The 25,807-nt window shown below is 42.3% G+C and overlaps 1 protein-coding gene across 1 annotated transcript in view; it reads right to left on the bottom strand.

Moving 5' to 3' along the window:
• Positions 1 to 2,984: 2,984 nt before the first annotated feature.
• Positions 2,985 to 25,807, bottom strand: part of LOC109896184 (nitric oxide synthase, brain) — a 100,560-nt gene continuing 77,737 nt past the window's right edge. Inside the window, exons 14-29 of the mRNA XM_031829681.1 lie at positions 24,398 to 24,542; positions 21,414 to 21,518; positions 21,175 to 21,233; positions 20,583 to 20,699; positions 19,810 to 19,984; positions 18,664 to 18,799; positions 18,328 to 18,406; positions 16,016 to 16,209; positions 15,325 to 15,494; positions 10,099 to 10,309; positions 9,569 to 9,656; positions 8,812 to 8,933; positions 8,423 to 8,571; positions 7,321 to 7,515; positions 6,021 to 6,139; positions 2,985 to 5,169 (exon numbers count right to left, since the gene is read on the bottom strand). Of these exons, the coding sequence (XP_031685541.1) occupies positions 5,154 to 5,169; positions 6,021 to 6,139; positions 7,321 to 7,515; positions 8,423 to 8,571; positions 8,812 to 8,933; positions 9,569 to 9,656; positions 10,099 to 10,309; positions 15,325 to 15,494; positions 16,016 to 16,209; positions 18,328 to 18,406; positions 18,664 to 18,799; positions 19,810 to 19,984; positions 20,583 to 20,699; positions 21,175 to 21,233; positions 21,414 to 21,518; positions 24,398 to 24,542 (2,080 nt within the window). The 3' untranslated portion in view covers positions 2,985 to 5,153. The remainder of the gene's footprint in view (positions 5,170 to 6,020; positions 6,140 to 7,320; positions 7,516 to 8,422; positions 8,572 to 8,811; positions 8,934 to 9,568; positions 9,657 to 10,098; positions 10,310 to 15,324; positions 15,495 to 16,015; positions 16,210 to 18,327; positions 18,407 to 18,663; positions 18,800 to 19,809; positions 19,985 to 20,582; positions 20,700 to 21,174; positions 21,234 to 21,413; positions 21,519 to 24,397; positions 24,543 to 25,807) is intronic.

Raw genomic sequence — 25,807 nt, 5'->3', positions numbered from 1 at the left:
AAGTCCCCTCAGCAATGTTCCAACAGTGCAGTCTGTTATAGCAACAAAGGGGGGACCAACTCCATATTAATGCCCATGATTTTGGAATGTGATGTTCGACGAGCAGGTTTCCACATACTTTTGATCATGTAGTGTATCTTGCTCAATAGGAAGGTCAACCTCATAAAACTTTTGACTGGCATGCTAATTAGGAAGCTGTAGGCTTTTCGCTCTGGCGCACACCCACCAATCCACAGGAGGGTGAGGACACGGGGGCTGGTTTAATGTTTGGCTGATTTACTTTGTTGTTAGATTTCCATGGTGCTGGGTTGTATCTGTAGCTGAGTGCCACCGCCTACACATTGTATCTCAGTGCCTGAATTGTACCTCTGAGTCCCTACCCTGTTGTGAAGGCTTTGAGAATGACAACAAGAGCAGGAAGTGCACAGAGATGGCTTGTTTGCAGTAACTCTAATCAGTTCCATACAGGAAAGACACAGGACATGTGAAGTGTATACAATACATCTCCCATAACCTTTTGATCTTTGAAAAGTGCAGGCAACACTCATCAACAACAATCCACATTGACCTTAATTTCCACTACCCACGTCCCACTCATTTAAAATCCCATGACAGTTTAAACACACAAGAAAAGACAACAAACATGGGATTGACATACTGTACATTTTGTTTTATTAAGTAAATGCCAAGGCCCTTGCAGTATGCATTAAAATGCAAACCGTCAAGGTTGATAAATTCCACACTAAGGGTCATAGCAGAGGCTGTTTGGGTTGGAATTCAACAGCAGCGATACAAACACAGAAACCCCTTAAGCACATTGACCGTCCGTCCCATCACACTGTGGATGGATGGAATGAGTCACATTAGTCGTAGTCGTTGACACAGTGCTGTTAAGTAGGCACAGATGTTTTACAAGAGGACATAAAGCAGTAGCTATAGAACATCATGCATTCATATAGTGCTGCTGTTTTTCTCCTAAAAAGGTAAAAGATATCAGGGAGACCATGAACCTTGCTTGTTTTCTTATATGTTCTTCTTTCTACCAAGCAGAAAAGACAAATAATATCAATTCAAATAAACAAAATACATTATTAGAAAAAGTTGGTTCAAATAGTTCAGTTTAATATTTTTCTTATTTGTATATATTATATATAGACTATATTCACATACAGTACCAGTCAAACGTTTGGACACACCTACTCATTCAAGGGTTTTTCTTTATTTTTTATTATGTTCTACATTTTAGAATAACAGTGAAAACATCAAAACTATGAAATAACACATATGTAATCATGTAGTAACCAAACAATTGTTAAACAAGTCAAACTATATTTTGTATTTTAGATTCTTCAAATTAACCTCCGTTTGCCTTGATGACAGCTTTGCACACTCTTGGCATTCTCTCAACCAGCTTCATGAGGAATTATTTTCCAACAGTCTATGCTGAGCACTTGTTAGCTGCTTTTCCTTCCCTCTGCGGTCCAACTCATCCCAAACCATCTCAAATGGGTTGAGGTAGGGTGATTGTGAAAGCAAGATCATCTGAAGCAGCACTCCATTACGCTCCATCGCTCTCCAAACCAGATGGGATGGCATATTGCTGCAGAATGCTGTGGTAGACATGCTGATGAAGTGTGCCTTGAATTCTTAATAAGTCACTGACAGTGCCACCAGCAACCACCTCACATCATCACACCTCCTCCTCCATGCTTCACGGTGGGAACCACACATGCAGAGATCATCTGTTCACCTTTTCTGCGTCTCACAATGACACGGAGGTTGGAACCAAAAATCTCAAATTTGGATTCATTAGACCAAAGGACAGATATCCACTGGTCTAATGTCCATTGCTTGTGTTTCTTGGCCCAAGCATGTCTCTTCTTCTTATTGGTGTCCTTTAGAAGCAATTTGACCATGAAGGCCTGATTCACGCTATCTCCTCTGAACAGTTGATGTTGAGATGTGTCTGTTACTTGAACTCTGTGAAGCATTTATTTGGGTTGCAATTTCTGAGGCTGGTAACTCTAATGAACATATCCTCTGCAGCAGAGGTAACTCTGGGTCTTCCATTCCTGTGGCGGTCCTCATGAGAGCCAGTTTCATCATAGCGCTTGATGGTTCTGCGACTGCACTCAAAGAAACTTCTAAAGTTCTTGAAATGTTCTGCATTGACTGACCTTCATGTCTTAAAGTAATGATGGACTGTAATTTCTCTTTGCTTATTTGTGATGTTCTTGCCATAATATGGACTTGGTCTTTTACCAAATAGGGCTTCTGTATACCACCCCTACCCTGTCACAAACCAACTGATTGGCTCAAATGCATTAAAAAGGAAATAAATTCCACAAATGAACTTTTATCAAAGCACACCCGTTAATTGAAATGCATTCCAGGTGACTTCATGAAACTGGTTGAGAGAATGCCAAGAGTATTCAAAGATGTAATCAAGGCAAAGGTTGGCTACTTTGTAAGAATCTCAAATATAACATATATTTTGAGTTGTTAACAATTTTTTGGTTCCTACATAATAGGGCTCCCGAGTGGCAAAGCAGTCTCAAGCACTGCATCTCAGTGCAAGAGGTGTCACTACAGTCCCTGGTTCGAATCCAGGCTGTATCACATCCAGCCGTGATTGGGAGTCCCATATGGTGGCGCACAATTGGCCCAGCATCATCTGGGTTTGGCTGGGGTAGGCTGACATTGTAAATAATTTGTCTGACTTGCCTAGTTAAAAAAAGGTTAAATTAATATATATATATATATTCCATATGTGTTATATCATAGTTTTGATGTCTTCACTACTATTCTTCAATGTAGAAAACAGTAAAAATAGAAAGACCCTGGAATGAGGAGGTGTGTCCAAACTTTTGACTGGTACTGTATATTTTTTTGTTGTTGCACATTTTACATCACAGAGTTTTAGCGGCCCTCATTCCAAATCCCCAAAAACCTAAGTAAACAAATAATAATCATATATTTATTCATTATTTTATAACATTTATTTTATATACTGCTTTCTTTTACAAATAATCTCAAAGACGCTTAAAAACAAAAAGCAAAAGTACTTGTAGTTCTTGGGAGGAACAAAGACATTCAGCAATAGGAACAATGAACAGAGTCGCCTAATTCTCCCCAAATAAAAACAGAACGTTTTCCGTTAAAAGCTTAATCTATATGCGCCAGTAAGTAGCAGAGAGACTCAGATAACAGAAATCCATTACGTTTCAATCATGCTTGCAGCCATTTTAGTTTGCAAACAAAGGAAATGCTAAAGAAAGAGAGCAGGCAAGCACAAGAAGCTAAGAAAGAAAGAAAGAAAGAGAAAACACAAGTAACTGCAGAGTTGGCGACCATTGGAAATATTTTCTTTGTCACAACCAAATGTCAATGACATGTTTAGAATGTAAACAGGATTACTCAGATCAGCCCTGCTAAATGGCCTTCACATAAGGCTGTTTAATTACCTTTTGCCTAAAGTGGGAAAATTAAGGTAAACACAGTACTTTGACAAAGGATGAATATCATACATTTAATTTTTATTAAAATATCATATCCTCAACCTTCTTTTACAATGAAGTAAACTCGACTTAGTTGGATTGCCATGACAACAGCCAAAATGCAATGATCTAATTATTAATTTCTTGATCTTTAAAATGCAATGAGAGAGAGAGAGAGAGAGAGAGAGAGAGAGAGAGTGAAAAAATTATTATCTTGGCAAAGATCCTGCTATTTATTCCAGATCTGATGACATGGGGATAAGAAAGACACTATGCACAAACAGGGGTTCCTCTACATTGATAGTTACTGTACATGTAGCCATATATAACTCTGGTTACATGGTTAAATGAAGATGTCCCACTTAGGCCATTTATCATATAATTTTTCTTTCACAGTAACGGTCTGATTAAGTGGTGGCTCTCCCATAGGCACCAATGAATTAGCAGTTCATTGACTGTATACGAACCAGAAAAAAAGGAGCGAGTTGTATGTCTCACTTCCTTTTCCATCTCTGGTAATGGTTGGTCAAGGACAGCAAGGAAAGTAAAGCAACCCAACCTCTTGATTCACTTAAAATCATGACTCCTTTCCTCACTCAGTTACCAGTGGAAATATGTACCATATATGAAGTTATTTCAAAGCTATCAGACATCACCCCAATACCTCAGTATTTGGTCTTAGCGAATAAATAGGAAGGCAGCCAGAGATATTTTGACCCCCCTTGATAATATTGTATACCATTTAGAAGATGCAGAGCCCTCTAGATTATACGCATTGGTTTTTGTGTGTAATTGTTAAATATTGGCTATGAATGTATACAGAAGATACACATGCATAGGCTCTCCCACGGGATGACATTTCAAACATTGCAATGGCTTTCGTCCACATTTGAATGCAGTTCCTGTTGGAAATCAGACCACAAAATAGAGAGAAAACACTGCTACTCTGACAGCCAGGCGGAGAGACAGAGAAACAAATGCATTTTGATGGACTGTCAAAGAAATCTGGTTCATAGTTCTTCACTGCACCCATTTATGTATTTTTTTTCTCTCTCTCTCTCTCTCTCTCTCTCAATAAAAGAATACACACCAAAACAGGGTAGACCAGCTCAGACTGACAACATTTCAGCCTTGTACAGTATATGTTGAAATGCATTAGATTCAGTTGGTTGGGAATGGAACTGAGACTGAATCTCCAATCAAATCATTGTGACCTTGTTCACCATAAGTAGTCCTGCAAATATAAAACTTTAGCAAAAGGGTTTGATTCTAACATTAAATAGCTAACAGTATATTTATGTACCAATATTGTCATCTTGCTCATGCATCAACAAAGAGGCTGGTATAATACTAGGTACACATTATTATGCATAATGAAATCAGAAAGTAATCCATTTCGGAATAAACAAAAAAACGCATCTCAAAATTCTAAAAAAAACAAAATTTCAAACCTTGCTACAGACTAAGTGCAGAGCCTGACTGACCATGATGAAGCTGAACTGGTATATAAAAAGAACAAACATTTTTTACAGTACAAAACTTGGCACAGTATTCTCGATCAGCTGTAGTGTCTGTCACTCGTTTCCCCGCCCCCCTGCGGCGTATGGCCCTTCCGATTGGTCCACATCAGAAAGCTCCAGAACCCCACTTACGGTTCTACGAGCAGAACACCCTGACAGAGAGGAGAAGGAAGAGAGAGACAGACAGAGGCGTTACTCATCCAGCTCACTCTGTAACAAGGCCTTTGATCACATACATTATTATTCCGATTTTTAATGAGGCATTGTGCAAACCAGACTTATTTCTTCATTCATATGACAAATGTATAAAAAGGAGGCTATTATCTTAAGGCGCAATCCGCAGTTCAAACAACAACAAAATGCCACCCTCCACTGTTTCGGTCAAAAGCAGAGGGATGGGGCTAGAGAAATGTAACCACTTTTAAATTCCTAGACAGAGCAAGGACTGCCCATCCATGATATAAAAAGGATGGTTTGAACCATGTTTTGAGGCTAAACAGTGTTTGCTTACAATTACATTGTTTACAAACGATGGAGTAAAACAAGCTTGTATTTTTGGTTCTGATGGGATACGACAGTGGAACTAACCTCGAGGCATTTTTAAGTTATATTCTACAAGAATCAATGGGTGTATTTCATTCATTTAATAGTGCAAAAAATGGATGTACCAATGGAAGATTGCCCCTTTACGACACAATGGAATGGAATGATAAATATACGGAGTGAACGGAAAACACAACAGAGCCACTTATATACACTGTGATCCGGTTGGTTGAGTTGGATCCCTTTTAAACTGGTTTCTATGGTTACCCATTCTGCATTTTGAAAACAGTCATAAACCAGACCAGAGACTGCATCTCCAGTGTATCTACAGCCTGCAGATCCCTCCCACCAGTATGGCACAGTATGTAAAAACAGCAGAGATGTCCCGGGGACAGTTGGTGGCTGTGAAAGAACAACAGGGGAACGCAGTGAAAGCTGCGGGGGTAAACTAAAGACTCACTCGTCAGAGTCCTTTTTGCTTTCCTCAATGTAGGCGATGGATTCCGAACGCAGCCGGTTGGTGACCTCGTACGTTCGCAGCGTGACACCGAAGATGTCCTCGTGATAGCGGTTTTCGTCCTGCGAGGAGAGAAAATAAGGCGTGTGTGTAATAAAATGGCCACAGATTTACGCCATAGAAGAAGTGAGGATAGATGAGTACAGGAAGATCAAATAGATACAGTGGGATCGGTGGGGACACAGAGGAAAGATGGATACAGTGGGATCGGTGGGGACAGAGAGGGGAAGGACAGATACAGTGGGATCGGTGGGGACACAGAGGAAAGATGGATACAGTGGGATCGGTGGGGACACAGAGGAAAGATGGATACAGTGGGATCGGTGGGGACAGAGAGGAAAGATGGATACAGTGGGATCGGTGGGGACAGAGAGGAAAGATGGATACAGTGGGATCGGTGGGGACACAGAGGAAAGATGGATACAGTGGGATCGGTGGGGACAGAGAGGGGAAGGACAGATACAGTGGGATCGGTGGGGACAGAGAGGAAAGATGGATACAGTGGGATCGGTGGGGACACAGAGGAAAGATGGATACAGTGGGATCGGTGGGGACAGAGAGGGGAAGGACAGATACAGTGGGATCGGTGGGGACAGAGAGGAAAGATGGATACAGTGGGATCGGTGGGGACAGAGAGGGGAAGGACAGATACAGTGGGATCGGTGGGGACAGAGAGGAAAGATGGATACAGTGGGATCGGTGGGGACAGAGAGGAAAGATGGATACAGTGCAGTGCAATCTACAGTACGGTCCAGCATTGTCTTGAAACATGTTTTCAATAGCCAGAGCTTGGATAAAACCGTTTCTTAGTTGATCATTATCATTTAAAAATGAGTTTGATTATATACCCCTCTTCAATAGGGATCCAGCCATTCTGCTCATGTGGATCTTCGATTCCAGTCTTTCATGTACAGTATTGATAGTCTGTACAGTTGGTTGTCTGGTGGTCTTTACCCATTTTACTTATTCAAATCTTTGTAACGTGCATTTTTGGTTTCTCTTTCTTTGAGTCGGTAATGTAACAACCTTATTTGAATCCCACCAAACAAATCCTGAACGTGTCTGAATGTGTCTGTCATATTCTGAAAACCGTCCATAAGAAGGTGTAATCTGCTAATGTCCAAATCACACGATTTACATTTACTCTGTACTTTATGTTTCAGTCAGTCAGTCAGTTGTTCAGTCAGTCAGCTAGATTAGTTAGTTAGTTTAGTGTTCAGGATAGCGAAGCCTATTGTCATACTCTGAGTTTGCTGATGTAGAACCCAGCGTCCTCCAGCGTCATGTTTCCCTGCAGTTTGATGATCTGCTGGACGGTCTTGAGGACGTCCCCGGCCATACCGACGTCCCCACACACGTAGATGTGTCCTCCCTCTTCCTTCAGGCACTGGTACACAGTCTCTGACAGCTGCTCACAAAGCACATCCTGCACATATGTCTGTGTCAGAGAGCGACAGGAGAAAGAGGGCTTTAATCAATTAGATGGAGAGAACTACAGGGTCAAAGAGGGTAAAGGCAACAAACATATTGTAGAGAGAACTACAGGGTCAAAGAGAGTGAAGGCAACAAACATATTGTAGAGAGAACTACAGGGTCAAAGAGAGTGAAGGCAACAAACATATTGTAGAGAGAACTACAGGGTCAAAGAGAGTGAAGGCAACAAACATATTGTAGAGAGAACTACAGGGTCAAAGAGAGTGAAGGCAACAAACATATTGTAGAGAGAACTACAGGGTCAAAGAGAGTGGAAGGCAACAAACAGATTGTAGAGAGAACTACAGGGTCAAAGAGAGTGGAAGGCAACAAACAGATTGTAGAGAGAACTACAGGGTCAAAGAGAGTGGAAGGCAACAAACAGATTGTAGAGAGAACTACAGGGTCAAAGAGAGTGGAAGGCAACAAACAGATTGTAGCGATGGAGCATTGGGTTTGTTTAGAATCCTACATACATGGTGGCGTGTGTGAGGACAGTATTTTACAACCGGAAGAACGTAACAGTGGAAGTCAAGCACAGGAGGATTGTGGCACCTTAGTTGGGGGGGAACAGGCTCGGGGTAATGACTGGAGCGGAGTCAGTGGAATGATATCAAATACAACAAAAACATGGTTTCCAGGTGTTTTATTCCATTCCATCTACTCCGTTCCCAGACCTCATTATGAGCCCCTCAGCAGCCTCATGTGGCGTCAAGCGAAAAGACGAACACAGGGATAGAGATATCCATACGTTTTTATTTAGAAATCCACTTTCTTATCTCCCACATGGCCTCTGTCTATGTTGCTGTGTCTTTACGGCCAACGACACATTGTCACGTTTAAACTCAAAATGGGACTAAGGTTAACAGTACCTTAGGTCTGCCAGGCTCTCTGGAATAGGCTGTGTACAGCTCTTTGAACACGTCCTTGTTCTTAGCCTGGATTGTCTCCTCCTTGTAGATGTGGTCTATCTGGGACTGACGACATCCAAACACCAGGATCATAGGGCAGGATTTGATCCCTACGGAAGCAAACACCACATTACTTCACTTTTCACTGAACTATACATGTTTTAGAGTCATCTAAAAACTACAGTGTTTATTTATGAAGTTCTGTCTGTAATGTCGAACAAGAACAAGTGATACTGGCTGCACAGTGTGTGGTTAATTTGACATTTTTATTAAAAGTCGTTATCGAATAATTCCCACGTGGAAGAATTAGGATCAAGTGTGTGAATGCTTTTCCTTTTTTGTACACAAACCCTTGTGTTCGTAGTCAAAAAGTTTCTGTTCCCAGAAGCTTCTGAAGGGGGCGATCCCAGTGCCTGGACCGACTAGGATACACGGAGCTCTGTGGTCCTTTGGCAATCGGAACGTAGGCGCACTAGAATCAGGCGTTTGATCAAGACATTTTTCATTAAGAGCACTAGATTCAAAGCATCTTTTTCATCAGAAATGACAATTGAAGGCATACCATAAAACATTTAAAATAATAAATGTACCAAATGATTGTAGAATGCAACATAAAGGCTACGAATCAAGACATGTTCATTTCTAATAACTAGAATCAAAAAAAAATTATTTATCTTAAAATGTCTTGATTCGTAGCCTTTATGTTGCATTCTACAATCATTTGGTACATTTATTATTTTAAATGTTTTATGGTATGCCTTCAATTGTCATTTCTGATTAAGAAAAATGCTTGGATTCTAGCTTGGATCAGAAATTAAAAAGTAACAGAAGAAACAACCATTTTAGTCAATGATTGTAGAGTACACCATATATGAGTCAATGTTGGATATGAATCATATGGTATAATCATGTGCAGTGTTGTGACCTGCACTGACATAGAGCTGAGTCAGCACATATGAATACACACCATATAACAATCAATGTTGACGTTTGTTATAGTCCAAACCACCACTTACAATCATAGAAAATGACATGTATTCATTCCATAAGAGTAAAGCAATCATGCAACAACAACACACAAACACAAAAAGAAGTACAATGTTATACCCTCTGACAAAACAGGGGACCATTTCTTCTGCCTCTATTCTGTTGAGCCATGATGAACATACTCCATGGTGGATCGGGCCCTCTCCATCTGAAATGAGACAATTACCCATCATCCACTTCACCGCCATACCTCCTCCTCTCCAAACTAACACTGAAGAAGAGGACACATAATGCAGTTCCCAGGGCGAAGGGCATTTGTCTCCAGATTAGAGAAATTAGTGTAATTTAACCATCATGCTCAGCTTCACACACATCACATCATATTGCGCGCACATACAATGCATCTCTGAAAAATCATAACCTTTACCATATGTAGGGGAAATAACATGAGATTAGTGTCTAGGGGTAATTTTACACTTGTAAACACACGCACGTAACCTAGCGACAGCCCTTACCTCTAGTGTTGTAGAGCCTCATGCCATAACCACGCTGAAAAGACTAGGAACATGTAAAACTGACTAGATCAGTGTCTATGAGGGAACTTCATCCTGCTCCCGTAAACCCAACACAGTCTAGTGCCCAGCCCTTACCCCTGGTTTTGTATGACACTACGGCTACGGTGAGGTGAATCTCCCCCGGGTGGACGTCTGGTGAGGAGCTGATAGAATAGTATCTGGGCTGGAGCAGGGGTAGCTGGGTTAACAGCAGGGTAGAGGGCATTTGGATGGAGGGAAACTCATCCAACACCTCCACCATGGTTGGGTTGTTATACCACTTCCACTTCTCATACTCCTGCAAGCCCTGAGAGGAGAGGAGTAGGAAAGGAGAGGAGAGAGGTGGAGAGGAGAGAGATGGAGGAGAGGAGTGGAAAAGGAGAGAGGTGGGGGAGAAGAGTAGGAAAGGAGAGGAGAGAAATAGTAAAGGAAAGGAGGGGAGAGAGGTGGAGGAGAGGAGTTGGAGAAGAGGAGAGTAGGAAATGAGAGGAGGAGAGGAGTGGAAAAGGAGAGAGGTGGAGGAGAAGAGTAGGAAAGGAGAGGAGAGAAATAGGAAAGGAAAGGAGGGGAGAGAGGTGGAAGAGAGGAGTAGGAGAGGAGAAAGGTGGAGGAGAGGAGTAGAAAAGGAGAGGAGAGTAGAGAGGTTGAGGAGAGGAGTTGGAGAGGAGAGTAGGAAAGGAGAGGAGGAGGAGAGGAGAGAAGTAGGAAAGGAAAGGAGAGAGGTGAAGAAGAGGCATGTTAATGTAATGTGCATTCAATATATAAGGAGCCATGCTAAAGAAAATGTATTGCTTCAGAGAAAATTAGTTATTATGAATGTTTCTCCAACTCCACACACCTGGTGGAGAAGATAAGAGGTGAGACACATATTTCAGTCAGACAACTAACAACAATCTCCTGATGCGATGATGACATTATGTATGATTGACTTTTGACATATTTTGGGCTTTCCGGCTTCAGTCATTATCTAAACTTCAAATCAAATTAAATGTTATTTGTCACATGCGCCAAATAGAACAGGTGTAGTAGACCTTACAGTGAAATGCTCACTGACAAGCCCTTAACCAACAATGCAGGTTGAAGAACAGCCGGAGCCTGAGTACCTTGTGTAAGCTGACGCAGGTCAACTGGGACAAAGAAAGATAGCAAGGATAGTGGGTAGCTGAAGATCCCACTGTGGCTTGATGTCTGTTTTTTATTTCAATGTCTCTCTTTTTTCCCTCTTTTGTTTTTTTAGAGTGAGTTGAACCACAAAGAGTGAGGCACTCACTCACCTGACCTGACCAACATAATGTTTTAAGACATTCACCAAAATTGACGTTTTTGAACTGTGGGAGTCTCTGTATGGGGAGAAAATGTGTCTGAGGGTTACCGGGCGCAGGGCTTAAATTCTATGGCGTCTGTGCAAGCTAAAACTTGTCTACTCTAAGGTTATTTTCAACAAGCGCAAAGTGCTTCAAAATGGTTTTCAATCATGTAGAGGAAGGCATTCATGTCTTTTTGTGGTAAACATATTGAATACACGGGTCAACTGTGCCTTGAGCACAGGGTGCCTCCGTTTTGCGATAAAGTGGAAATTCACAGCTACTGTGTTGACAAGAAGAACGCATTCAACAGGGAGACATTCAAAAGGTTTACATATTGGGGTTGAAGAATTCACATGACAATAAAGCAAGACTTAAAAACCAAGATGATGCTTTTATTTCCACCTTCCCAACAAGTATTTGTACCTCTGTTTACTGTGCTCACTGTCTGTGACAAAAGGCATAAAACGCTTGAAGGATCTAATGAATACTAATCAAATTATTTACCTTAGCAGTCCTTTGTGGCTCAGTTTGTTAAAGTGTAGTGCTGGTAACACCAGAGTCGAGTCATGGGTTGGTTAAAGCATAGTGCTGGTAACACCAGAGTCATGGGTTGGTTAAAGCATAGTGATGGTAACACCAGAGTCATGGGTTGGTTAAAGCATAGTGATGGTAACACCAGAGTCATGGGTTGGTAACACCAGAGTCATGGGTTGGTTAAAGCATAGTGTTGGTAACACCAGAGTCATGGGTTGGTTAAAGCATAGTGCTGGTAACACCAGAGTCATGGGTTGGTTAAAGTATAGTGATGGTAACACCAGAGTCATGGGTTGGTTAAAGTATAGTGCTGGTAACACCAGAGTCATGGGTTGGTAACACCAGAGTCATGGGTTGGTTAAAGCATAGTGTTGGTAACACCAGAGTCATGGGTTGGTAACACCAGAGTCATGGGTTGGTAACACCAGAGTCATGGGTTGGTTAAAGCATAGTGTTGGTAACACCAGAGTCATGGGTTGGTTAAAGCATAGTGTTGGTAACACCAGAGTCATGGGTTGGTTAAAGTATAGTGTTGGTAACAACAGAGTCATGGGTTGGTTAAAGCATAATGCTAGTAACACCAGAGTCATGGGTTGGTAACACCAGAGTCATGGGTTGGTTAAAGTATAGTGATGGTAACACCAGAGTCATGGGTTGGTTAAAGCATAGTGCTGGTAACACCAGAGTCATGGGTTGGTTAAAGCATAGTGCTAGTAACACCAGAGTCATGGGTTGGTTAAAGCACAGTGCTACCAATACCAAAGTTGTGGGTTCAATTCCCACTGGGGTCACACATAGTGAAATGCACTCACTGTACAGTAAGTCACTTTGAGTTAAAAGTGTCTGCTACTTCAAATATAAACATGTTGTGTTATTCTATCCTGTGGAATCTATGCATTATTAAACATAAAATCACAATGGACCTACAAAAATGCAATGTACCAGGGTCTTCCTAGCACTGAATTTCTTCAGATAAAACTGAACTGTCTAATTTGACCAGTTTCCCACTGCAGGGAAATCTACACACAATCTACTCCATAATGACAAAACAATAACCGTTTTTTTAAACTATTCAGACCCTTTGCTCAATACTTTGTTGAAGCACCTTAGGCAGCAATTACAGCCTCGAGTCTTCTTGGGTGTGGCGCTACAAGCTTTGCACACATGTATTTAGGGAGTTTCTCCCATTCTTCTCTGCAGATCCTCTCAAGCTCTGTCAGGTTGGATGGGGAGCATTTCTGCACAGCTATTTTCTGGTCTCTCCAGAGATGTTCAAGTCCGGACCCTGGCTGGGCCACTCAAGGACATTCAGAGACATTGGATTGATCTCTTGTTGAAAGGTTAACCTTCGTCCCAGTCTGAGATCCTGAGCGCTCTGGAGCAGGTTGTCATCATGGATCTCTCTGTACTTCACTCCGTTCATCTTTCCCTCAATCCTGACTAGTCTCCCAGTCCCTGGCACTGAAAAACATCCCCACAGCATGAATCTGCCACCACCATGGTTCACTGTAGGGATGGTGCCAGGTTTCCTCCAGACGTTACGCTTGGCATTCAGGCCAAAGAGTGCAATCTTGTTTTCATCAGACCAGAGAATCTTGTTTCTCATGGTCTGAGAGTCTTTAGGGGCCTTTTAGCAAACTCCAAGTGGGCTGTCATGTGCCTTTTACTGAGGAGTGGCTTCCATCTGGCCACTCTACCATAAAAGCCTGATTGGTGGAGTGCAGAGATGGGTGTCCATCTGGAAAGTTTCCACTTTATTCTTGGGGACCTTCAATGCTTGCAGACATTTTTTGGTACCCTTTCCCATATCTGTGCCTCGACGCAATCCTGTCTCAGAGCTCTACGGACAATTCCTTCAACCTCATGGCTTGGTTTTTTGCTCTGACATGCACTATCAACTGTGGGACCTTACAAATAAATGCCTCATAAGCTCAGTTCAACTGTCTAACCACATCAGAACCCAAAATATAAGCTTGTTTACTCCAATGTTTGTAACAATGTAAACGTAAATAAACACAGTATAGCTTAAAATAATTGGGCTCTATTCAATCCGTATAACGGATATTCAGCTTTCCAGCGTGATTGAAATGTGAAGGTAATGTTCAATAGGAAATTAGGAAAATAGCTTAACATTTCTAACGCTTCAGCAATACAGATTGACTATAGGCCATGGTTAACACTATGATTTTGAAATCATAGATAGTCAGTCCTCGCATCCATACCCGTCTCTATGAAGTTGAGAGTGGTTACATTTCTTCAGGCCCTCTCTCAGCTTTTTACCAAAACAGAGGCAGGGTGTCCGATTTGTTATTGTTTTAATTAAGGATTCTAGCTTTAATTTACATTTTTGTAGGTGTTGATACATTTTTCTTTAGGGCCAATCAAGTCAAGTCTGACGTTTTAAACTGGGAATTACAAACAGAAGTATCATTCACACCAAAAATCTGAGGGGGCACAAAGTATGTGAGGATGGCTTGGGGTGGTCTGGAGGGGGGGCTAAGCCCCCTGTCCATAAATTGGAGAATTTTGAATTTTTCAAATACCTGAAACACCTTATTCCTACAATCTAAAGCCATAATCATTATGCTTAATTCTTTGTAAAAAAAAAATATATATCTAAAGTAAATTTTTCTGCACATTAAAGCATACCCCTTGAGCTGTCTGTATCCTCCTGACTGATGGTTATTTTTTAAAGGAACCAAATATGCTTCTCTGCATCTCTGCTCAAATCTGGGTAAAATATTGAAAGGAATGTGAGTCTTATTCAGTATATTTAGTTATTGCTTGCTTTTCTATATTCTAACGTTGCCAGCAGACATTCCAGCTAAGATAATTAGACAAGCTAGCTACTCTTGCTAGCTAGTTATAAGGTTAGGAGATTGGGAACCTATCTGGGCTAAAGCCAACTTCATAAAATTGCTAGGTAGCTTGTAGTATTACAGATTTGTTATTTATTTTTTAAACGGGACAAATATGAGGGGACACATGCCCCTGTGCCCCCCTATGGGCATGATGACTCTGATTACAAACTTTAGGAGCCTTTTAAAGCATTTTCTGCTGTTCAGGAAAATTATCTGCGATAACAGAGGGATCAAATGAACGTTGCAGGAGTACATTGCAAAGGCGACCCCTTGACTCTGGAGGATTGACTGGTGGACCTTTTAACATACTGCGTAACACTCAAGGATATAAGGTACATAGGATCTTCATTTGACCACTCTTTTATTGCTGCGCTTTGTGATTTATATAAATTCACTGAAAACCCACAAAAACCCACAGTTATAACAACAGTATTTCACTTTTCATCTAGTCTACTTTTGCCAGCTAATAACCTAACCACCGATTAAACAACATTATGGACTAGACATTCAAATCCTGTTGCTGCAGGATTATTTTGCTGTGACAATATGAGTCAAATTAAGATCCTACATCTGTACATATGGTGAAACATACAGACTATATGGTTAGAACCGTTCATTACCTTACTGAGGGTCTCTAGCTTCTTCCTCTGCTTGTCGTTAGTGGCCAGGGAGGCAAACTGCTGTAGCAGGACTGGGCTGGGGGGCGTGGTGATATCCAGGAAGTACTGGAAGGCCTGGTAGATGGTGCAAGGGGGGAACCGAGGTTCCTCCAGCCAGTTACTGATCACACCTTCAGATGGAGAAAACAAGCACAAAAGTAACATTTGATGGACACTCTTATCAAGAGCGACATACAGGAGCAATTATGGTTGAGTGCCTTGCTCAAGGGCATATCAACTGTTGTTTTTTTTCTTCACCTCGTTGGCTCTGGGATTCAAACCAGTGACGTTTCAGTTACTGGCCTAACGCTCTTAACCGCTAGGCTTCCTTCCGCCCCCTTAGAACAAGTTCAGTATTTATTCTTGGGCATCAATAATATAACACCACAATAGCATGATGTATGAGTAGCCTACACAACTTGTGAATGCCAGTGTAAAATGTTAATCACTGCTTTAAAAAATGTAAGTTTTTGAGCATTAAATAGTCAAGTATACTGTACACTGTACATAATGTAAACCACCATAAATCCTCCTAATAAGACCTGCATATCCAATATCAAACTCTGTTTGTTCTTTATTGTCTAATATTGAATGAAGAGCATGGAGGGCTTCCTAAATACAGGTTATATACATAACATAGAGTTCTACTAACCCAGTGCTGTGTTCCTCTCTTCCAGGAACTCCACCTTAACGATTTGATTGACAGGTGGACCGTCCTCTAGTTTCTCAATGAGGGCCGTAATCAGGTCCTCATGGTTGCCAGGGAAGATGCCCAGATGGTCGCCGGGCTGGTACGCCAGTCTGTCCTCGTTATTTGTGTGGAGTCTAACAAATATGGTGGAGCGACTGCTAGGGGATTCAGAACTGTGGTTACAGTTGGTGGTTACAGTTTGTGGTTACAGTTGTGGTTAGAGTTTGTGACTAGAGTTCGGGTTAGAGTTTGTGGCTAGAGTTTGGGGTTAGAGTTTGTAGTTATAGTTTGTGGTTATAGTTTGTGACTAGAGTTTGGGGTTAGAGTTTGTAGTTAGAGTGTGTGGCTAGAATTCTGGAGCTAGAGTTTGGGACTAGAGTTTGGGGGTAGAGTTTGGGATTAGAGTTTGGGGTTAGAGTTTTGGGGTTGGAGTTTTGGGGTTAGAGTTTGTAAACAGTGTACAGTTTGTGGCTAGAGTTTGGGGTTAGAGTTTGTAATTACAGTTTGGGGTTAGAGTTTTCGGTTAAAGTTTGTGGCTAGAGTTTGAGGTTAGAGTTTGGGGTTAGAGTTTGGGATTAGAGTTTAGGGTTAGAGTTTGGGGTTAGAGTTTGTAAACATTGTACAGTTTGTGGTTAGAGTTTGGGGTTAGAGTGTAGTTACAGTTTGTGGTTAGAGTTTGGGGTTAGAGTTTGGGGTTAGAGCGTAGTTACAGTTTGTGGCTAGAGTTTGGGGTTAGAGTTTGGGGCTAGAGTTTGGGGTTACAGTTTAGGGTTAGAGTTTGGGGTTAGAGTGTGTGGCCCAGAATGTTCTCTGCTTTTAATCTAGGTGCAGAATTTGACATCTTCTGGGATCAGACAGTACCTGGAACATAGTCTGGACAGACTCAGGACCCAACATGTAACATTACTGATGTTCTGTTCCTGTAGGCCTGTTGCTCCTTTCCATGTGGAGAAGTAATGTGATCAAAATGTAATGTGATGTGTGGTGTCATGTGTCGTCTCTCCTTTTCATGTGATGATGATGATGCGTCATTCTCTGTCACATGTTGATTTTCCCACAGATGACCAGGGTTAGAGTTTTGGGTTAAAGTTTGTGGCTAGAGTTTGAGGTTAGAGTTTGGGGTTAGAGTTTGGGATTAGAGTTTAGGGTTAGAGTTTGGGGTTAGAGTTTGTAAACATTGTACAGTTTGTGGTTAGAGTTTGGGGTTAGAGTGTAGTTACAGTTTGTGGTTAGAGTTTGGGGCTAGAGTTTGGGGTTAGAGTGTAGTTACAGTTTGTGGCTAGAGTTTGGGGTTAGAGTTTAGGGTTAGAGTTTGGGGTTAGAGTTTAGGGTTAGAGTTTGGGGTTAGAGTTTGTAATTACAGTTTGGGGTTAGAGTTTGGGGTTAGAGTTTTGGGTTAGAGTTTGGGGTTAGAGTTTGTAATTACAGTTTGGGGTTAGAGTTTGGGGTTAGAGTTTTGGGTTAGAGTTTGGGGTTAGAGTTTGAGGTTAGAGTTTGGGGTTACAGTTTGGGGTTAGAGTTTGGGGTTAGAGTTTAGGGTTAGAGTTTGGGGTTAGAGTTTAGGGTTAGAGTTTGGGGTTAGAGTTTAGGGTTAGAGTTTGGGGTTAGAGTTTAGGGTTAGAGTTTGGGGTTAGAGTTTGTAATGACAGTTTGGGGTTAGAGTTTTGGGTTAGAGTTTTGGGTTAGAGTTTTGGGTTAGAGTTTGTAATTACAGTTTGGGGTTAGAGTTTGGGGTTAGAGTTTTGGGTTAGAGTTTGGGGTTAGAGTTTGGGGTTAGAGTTTTTAGTTACAGTTTGCAGTTAGAGTTTGTAATTACAGTTTGGGGTTAGAGTTTGGGGTTAAAGTTTGTGGCTAGAGTTTGAGGATAGAGTTTGGGGTTAGAGTTTAGGGTTAGAGTTTGGGGTTAGAGTTTAGGGTTAGAGTTTGGGGTTAGAGTTTGTAATTACAGTTTGGGGTTAGAGTTTTGGGTTAGAGTTTGGGGTTAGAGTTTGTAATTACAGTTTGGGGTTAGAGTTTGGGGTTAGAGTTTGTAGTTACAGTTTAGGGTTAGAGTTTGGGGTTAGAGTTTGTAGTTACAGTTTAGGGTTAGAGTTTGGGGTTAGATTTGGTCGTTACAGTTTGTGGCTAGAGTTTGGGGTTAGTTTGTAGTTACAGTTTGTAAACATTGTACAGTTTGGGATTATAGCATCTCATATCAAGCGAGGCTAGAGTAAAATCATAAAACATACTTATTGAGCTAGCTATAGAATACTGTGAGAACAAAATCTACCCACTTGGATGTCGAACTCTGGAGGTTTTCACTCTGTATGATCTTGGCTCCGTAGACCTTCTTCTTGTGGATGCTGTATAATGCTGTTGAAGGACACATTCACAAAAGTTCATCAATGAAAGCATTTGAGCTATTCTATACTGTACTGTAACAAATTCACTCTGATCAGATACATAGACTCCTTTTTCCACCCTTTAAATATCATGACACTTGCTTATGAATGATTTATGAAGTATATAGGCCTTATAAAGGGTTTATAAAGGCTTCATAAGATGATATATATTTTTTAAAGCTATGTTTTGTTTAAAGTGAGACAGAGCTTTGAATGAAACCTTTATACCTTGTGTTAGGGCAGGGGCCTCAGCTGTGTATGTGAGGCGGAACCTGCTCTTCTTCCAACTACGATCGTTACTGATCAAAGAATCATGTGCCTTCTCGATGTTCACATCACCGATGCAGAACACATCACAGGCAGCCTTGACAAACAGACACAACCACAGGCGTTTATAAGGACAGGTATTCAAAGCTTTGCTTTTTAACAGCACATTTTAGACCACATTCGGAACTCTATCTTTCACAGCTGATAGGCTTTTTACAGATGCATTTTGAGCGGTTTATAAAGATGAATAATGCACTAAATGCAGACATGAACCTCCTGGTCTGCACATAAACATAAGATCATCATCCCCACTGTCAAGGTCTGGCTGCCTGAAGCATTAGCTCAACAAAGAACGCATGAATCAACAGGCTGTCAGAGTGTGGGGGGTTGTTCTTAATTTACTACTGAACATAACTCTACAGACCATGCAGACACCTGTAGGCACGTCATACATCACACCAGGTGTGCCAGAATTCTCTGACGAAAGTATTGTTCTGTGGAGCCCATTATTAAGACCATTACCGCTATTGATTTCATTTCATTCAGACAACCATGCAAAGGAATTGCTCAAAAGAGCTGATTTCTGTTTGTGCATGCCTGTGTGCACGCAGATGTGTAGGCCTTCATGCGTGTGAGTGAGTGTGTTCCGTGCTGCACAAGGACTCCCTCCAGTCACCCCACCTAGAAAACCTTCTTGGTACAGGACTCCCCCCAGTCACCCCACCTAGAAAACCTTCTTGGTGCAGGACTCCCCCCAGTCACCCCACCTAGAAAACCTTCTTGGTACAGGACTCCCCCCAGTCACCCCACCTAGAAAACCTTCTTGGTACAGGACTCCCCCCAGTCACCCCACCTAGAAAACCTTCTTGGTACAGGACTCCCCCCAGTCACCCCACCTAGAAAACCTTCTTGGTACAGGACTCCCCCCAGTCACCCCACCTAGAAAACCTTCTTGGTACAGGACTCCCCCCAGTCACCCCACCTTGAAAACCTTCTTGACCCAGGCCTCCCCAGTTACACCTCCTTGAAAACTGTCTTGGCCCAGGACTCCCCAGTCACCCCACCTAGAAAACCTTCTTGGTACAGGACTCCCCCTAGTCACCCCACCTTGAAAACCTTCTTGGCCCAGTTTCTGAAGGACTCCTCCTGGCCACACAGCTCATCTCCCTCCCCCATGCGTAGGATGCGCTCCCCTCCCAGCTCCTCGAACAGCGTGTCCACAGCGTGGGCAAAAGCACAGAAGTGTGGGTATGCCCTGGAGCCAAGGCCAAACACTGAGAACCTGGAAAAAGAGAGAGAGAGAGAAAGAGAGAGCGAGAGCGCAAGAGAGAGAGAGAGAGAGAGAGAGAGAGAGAGAGAGAGAAAGAGTGAAAGATTGAAAGATTGAAAGAGTGAAAGAGAGATGCACACAGGCACACACACACTCAGAGTTTAAATTGATTTGATTCAGACAACCATACAAGGGAATTGCTCAAAAGAGCTTATTTCTTCCTCCCTCTGTCTTCTCAGAACACTATACAGACAGGCAGTATAAAGGGAAGAGTTATCACTTCGTCTGATGTTTTCTATGTTATCTTGCACCAGATGGCCCCTGTCTGTGTTTGTAAAAATGAGACATTTCCACCCCCGTGCAGCCATCAAAACCCAGGTTTAATAAGCAGTCCAAGACATCTTTGGGTTCTCTTCAGGGCTTTGTCTCCCTGTCGTAGCTTGGCTATCATCTATACTCACAAGTCTGTCGTTTTTTGTTAACCTGTTAAAATCTGTTTAAGCACAATGCAAAAAATATATTTGAATTTAACCATACCAATATTTTTTGACAATCAGATTGCACTTCAACCCACATCGGCCAATTATAAAGTTGGGCTAGCTTACTGTACCTGACGTTGGCGAGGGGTCCGGTGCTCTCGAAGTTGACCCTGGGCTCGGGTTCGTCGCTGGAGGATTTGCGGGTGTCTGAGTAGGACGACACGCTGTTGAAACGGACCTTGTAACTCCTGACAGAGAGGCAGATACAGGGATAGCATGTGCACTCAGTATAGAATACTACTTCACTAGTCCATTGCAGAGACAGAAATATTTTCTTCTGCTGTCCTCCCAATGACTTCAGACAAGACACAACGCATCATTTTGGGAGGAGTACAAGACCTGCCGCAGTGCAGAATCTGTGTAGCAATTTTAGGGGTTAAGTATGTTACTCAAGGGCATAAGGACAGGAGATAGTACACTCACTCCAAAAAAAAACATCTCAGTTAAGTGTTGAGTAATGCTGTCCAACTGTATGAGGATGTCTGTGACCTTTACTGTAGCCATGATTACATCCCAAATGGATCCCTATTCCCTATATAGTACACTACCCACTCCATGGAACCCTGTTCAAAAGTAGTGCACTATATAGGGAATAGGGTGCCATTTGGGATGTGTACCAAGTCAGCATTCTCTGGTTGAATGGGCCCAGATGGTTGAACTCACTTTCTGTCCTCTGTGTTGGATGTAGGATGTCTCATTTCCATCAAGGCAGCTCCAAATTTCTACACAAACAGGAAGATGGTCAATAGTCTATCGCCTGCAGGTTAAACAACATATACATGGTACACGCTGCACACTGCTGTGGAAATCAAACACACACGCAGGTAAACACACTCAACCGCACGCATGCACACACGTGCAGGTACATACACAAACTAACACACTGTACTGGCCAATCCTACCTCTCCATTTTCGGGTGGATCTCCGTTGCCAAATGTACTGGTCACGGCCAACACCAGTGTTTCATGCTCCAGATCCACCATGTCGTATTCATCCATTGACATCACCTGTTGTAGTGGAACATGTGTGTCAATAAAGCTGCCCACATTTCATACATTCACTTAATGTGTGTGAACCAGAGACATTTTGAAATGAAGTGAAAACACATATTTTCTGAAAACAAAATGGCAGATATTCAAGACCAAAAAAATACTCAAAGAGTGATACCAAAAAAATAACAGTCATATAGTGCTTTCGGAAAGTATTCAGACCCCTTGACTTTTTCCCCAAAAAATTATGTTACAGCATTATTCTAAAATGTTTTAAATAAATAAAAATCCTCAACAATCTACACCATACCTCATAGTGACAAGTGAAAACAGTATCTTATTTAAATACAGTATCAACCAAAAGTTTGGGCACACCTACTCATTCAAGGGTTCTTCTTTATTATTTGTATTTGATTTATTTTATTTTATTAATAATGCTCATCAAAACTATGAAATAACACATATGGAATAATGTAGTAACCAAAAAAGGGTTAAACAAATATATGTTATATTTGAGATTCTTCAAAGTAGCCACCCTTTGCCCTGATGACAGCTTTGCACACTATTGGCATTCTCTCAACCAGCTTCATGAGGTAGTCACTAATATTGTGACAAGGTAGGGATGGTATACAGAAGATAGCCCTAATTGTCCATATTATGGCAAGAACAGCTCAAATAAACGAAGAGAAACGACAGCCAATCATTACTTTAAGACATGAAGGTCAGTCAATGCGGAAAATTTCAAAAACTTTTAAAGGTTCGTCAAGTGCAGTCGCAAAAACCATCAAGCGCTATGATGAAACTGTCTCTCACGAGGACTGCCACAGGAAAGGAAGACCCAGAGTTACCTCTGCTGTGGAGGATAAGTTAATTCGATTTACCAGCCTCAGAAATTGCAGCCCATATAAATGCTTGAGAGTTCAAGTAACAGACACATCTCAACATCAACTGTTCATAGTAGACTGTGTGAATCAGGCCTTCATTGTTGAATTGCTGCAAAGAAACCACTACTAAAGGACACCAATAAGAAGAAGAGACTTCCGTGGGCCAATAAACACAAGCAATGGACATTAGACTATTGGAAATCTGTCATTTGGTCTGATGAGTCCAAATTTGTGTCTTTGTGAAATGCAGAGTAGGTCAACGAATGACCTCTGCATGTGTGGTTCCCACCGTGAAGCATGGAGGAGGAGGTGTGATGCGTGGGGGAGCTTTGCTGGTGACACTGTCAGTGATTAATTTAGAATTCAAGACACACTTAACCAGCATAACTACCACGGCATTCTGCAGCAGTACGCCATCCCATCTGGTTTGCACTTAGTGGGACTATCGCTTGTTTTTAAACAGGACAATTACCCAAAACACGCCTCCAGGGTGTGTAAGGGCTATTTGACCAAGGAGAGGGATATAGTATGCTGCATCACATGACCTGGCCTCCACAATCACCCGACCTCAACCCAATTGAGATGGTTTGGGATGAGTTGGAGCGCAGAGTGAAGGAAAGCAGCCACCAAGTGCTCAGCATATGTGGGAACTCCTTCAAGACTGTTAGAAAAGCATTTCACATGAAGCTGGTTGAGAGAATGCCAAGAGTTTGCAAAGCTGTCATCATGACAAAGGGTGGCTACTTTGAAGAATCTCAAATATGAAAAAGATTTTGATTTGTTTAACACTTTTTGGCTTACTACATGATGTGTTATGTCTTCACTATTATTCTACAATGCAGAAAAAAAAACAAGTAATGAGGTTTGGAAGGTTCTCCCATCTCTGCAGCACTCCACCAGTCAGGCCTTTATGGTAGAGTGGCCAGACGGAAGCCACTCCTCAGTAAAAGCACATGAAAGCCTGCTTGGAGTTTGCCAAAAGGCCCCTAAAGGATTCTCAGAACATTAGAAACAAGGTTCTCTGTTCTGATGAAACCAAGATTGAACTCTTAGGCCTGAATGCCAAGCGTTACGTCTGGAGGAAACCTGGCATCATCCCGACTGTGAAGCATGGTGGTGGAAGCATCATGCTGTGGGGATGTTTTTCCTCCTCTGACTAAGACCGTAAGGAAGAAACGCAGTCATGAATCCAGAAACCATAGGGCAGCAGTGAAGTATCAAATGAACACTACGTCCTTGTCTTAACGAGCTAATCATGTGCTGCGATACACCCAGATATCTCTGACTCCAGCAGCCTTAGTTCCTACGGGCCATCGTGCTGAGAGAAAGAAAGAATGAGAGAATGGACAAGATGACGAGAAGAGGAAGAGAGGAAACACCCTGTCATCCATCTGCTCTGCATCTGCCTGTCTGACTCAACTACAACAAGATGGTCCCTCTCGTCTGATTGATTACTTTAAAAAGGAAGCAGTAAAAACAGAAGATGTCATGTCCTGGAGGGGGACACTAGATGATTGAGAGCAGTAGAGCCGCATATTTTCTATTTTGACAAACACATTTACACAGCCTGCGGTTTTTAAAGATTTTATCTTAAACTACAGCTTAACGCTTGGATGGGTTGATTCTTCCGCTGTGGCCCATGGCACTTTGCTGCATGAGAGGGAATCGGAATGTGACAAAATATACATTTCCGTGTAACCTCGCAATGTTGGTGTGAAACCGTCTGCTCGCTTTTTCAAATCTGCGGGGCCTCAGCTTTGTCAGTGAGGGGGGATTGTTTTTTTAAGCATTGTCTTCCATTCACAATAACATCCAAAAAAAGACATGACGCATGAAGTCATATTCAAGTTGTGTGGTTCACCTTTGCGTCAAAGAAATGCTTGAAAATCTCACACAGGGTTCAGGGGGATGTTTTTGAAGTCGGCTTTTTCATGTTCCAATCAAGATAACATCAAAAATAGACATGGCACATCAATTCATATTCAATTTGTGTGGTAGTTATAAAAAGGTTACCTTTGCGTCAAAGGCATGCTTGAAGATCTCACACAGGGTTCTTGCATAGTCTTGAGATTTTCCAGTCTCGGTGGCAAATAGTATAGTAGCTTTGACCCTCTTAGCCATGGCTTGGCCCATTAGCTTGGCTGAGAACTTCACAGCCCTGCACACACACACAGACAGATAGAGAGGACATGTATAATTCATAACATAATAAAACGTCTATATATATATATAAACATTTAAAATGGTTCATTCATGAAAGCTTTTATATAGTGTAACCAAAAAAAGGATAAATCACAGGCACCAGTGATCAAAGGCACAGCAGACCTTGTAACACCACGAACCCTTAACCCTTTACCCATGACCTTTTACCCCTTCTACCTTCCCCCCTTCTCTCTTCCCCCTCACCTCTTCCCATTTACCCTCACCCCTTCCCTCTTCCCCCTTTTCCCCTTCCTCTTATCTCTTCCCCCTTCCCCTTTACCCTTTACTCCTTCCTCCTTCCCTGTTCTCTCTTTTCCTTTTCCCCTTCCCCCTTTCCCCCTTCCCTCTTCCCCTTCACCCCTTTCTCTTACCTCTTCCCCCTTCCCCGTCTCTCTTCCCCTTCCCTCCTTTACCCTTTACCCCTTCCCTCTTCCCCTTCACCCCTTTCTCTTACCTCTTCCCCCTTCCCCCGTCTCTCTTCCCCTTCCCTCCTTTACCCTTTACCCCTTCCCTCTTTCCCCCTTACCCCTTTCAACCTCTCTTTCCCTTCCCCCTTCTCTCATCCACCTTCACTCTCTCTAAAGTCTTCTAAACTCAGATAACTACTGTAGTTTACTAGCTTACCCTCCACGCTCAGCTGGTTTGCTCGAGCAGACAGACAGACAGACAGTGCTGCACGTCATGCCTAAACAGCAGATGGTAATCATGATGACCTAGCTTGTCCTATCCTTGTGATGACCTAGCTTGTCGTATCCTCGTGATGACCTAGCCTGTCGTATCCTCGTGATGACCTAGCCTGTCGTATCCTCGTGATGACCTAGCCTGTCGTATCCTCGTGATGACCTAGCCTGTCGTATCCTTGTGATGACCTAGCCTGTCATATCCTCGTGATGACCTAGCCTTTCGTATCCTCGTGATGACCTAGCCTGTCGTATCCTCGTGATGACCTAGCTTGTCGTATCCTCGTGATGACCTAGCCTGTCGTATCCTCGTGATGACCTAGCCTGTCGTATCCTCGTGATGACATGAGTAGATGAGCTCCCTCCCTGTCTGCACCACTACCTCATCTCATCTCATCTCATCTCATTCATGGAGACACAACAAAGAAGAGGAAGAGCAAACGGAGGAGAAATGGACATGATGTGACCAGCAGGCCTCCCTATAATACCATTAACACACTGTATTTAGTAGTAGTTCTATAATACCATTAACACACTGTAT

The sequence above is a fragment of the Oncorhynchus kisutch genome, linkage group LG8 (genome assembly GCF_002021735.2).
Source record: "Oncorhynchus kisutch isolate 150728-3 linkage group LG8, Okis_V2, whole genome shotgun sequence".
NCBI lineage: Eukaryota > Metazoa > Chordata > Actinopteri > Salmoniformes > Salmonidae > Oncorhynchus > Oncorhynchus kisutch.
Note: the sequence above shows the minus strand (reverse complement) of the source record. Positions and strands in the feature narration are given on the sequence as shown.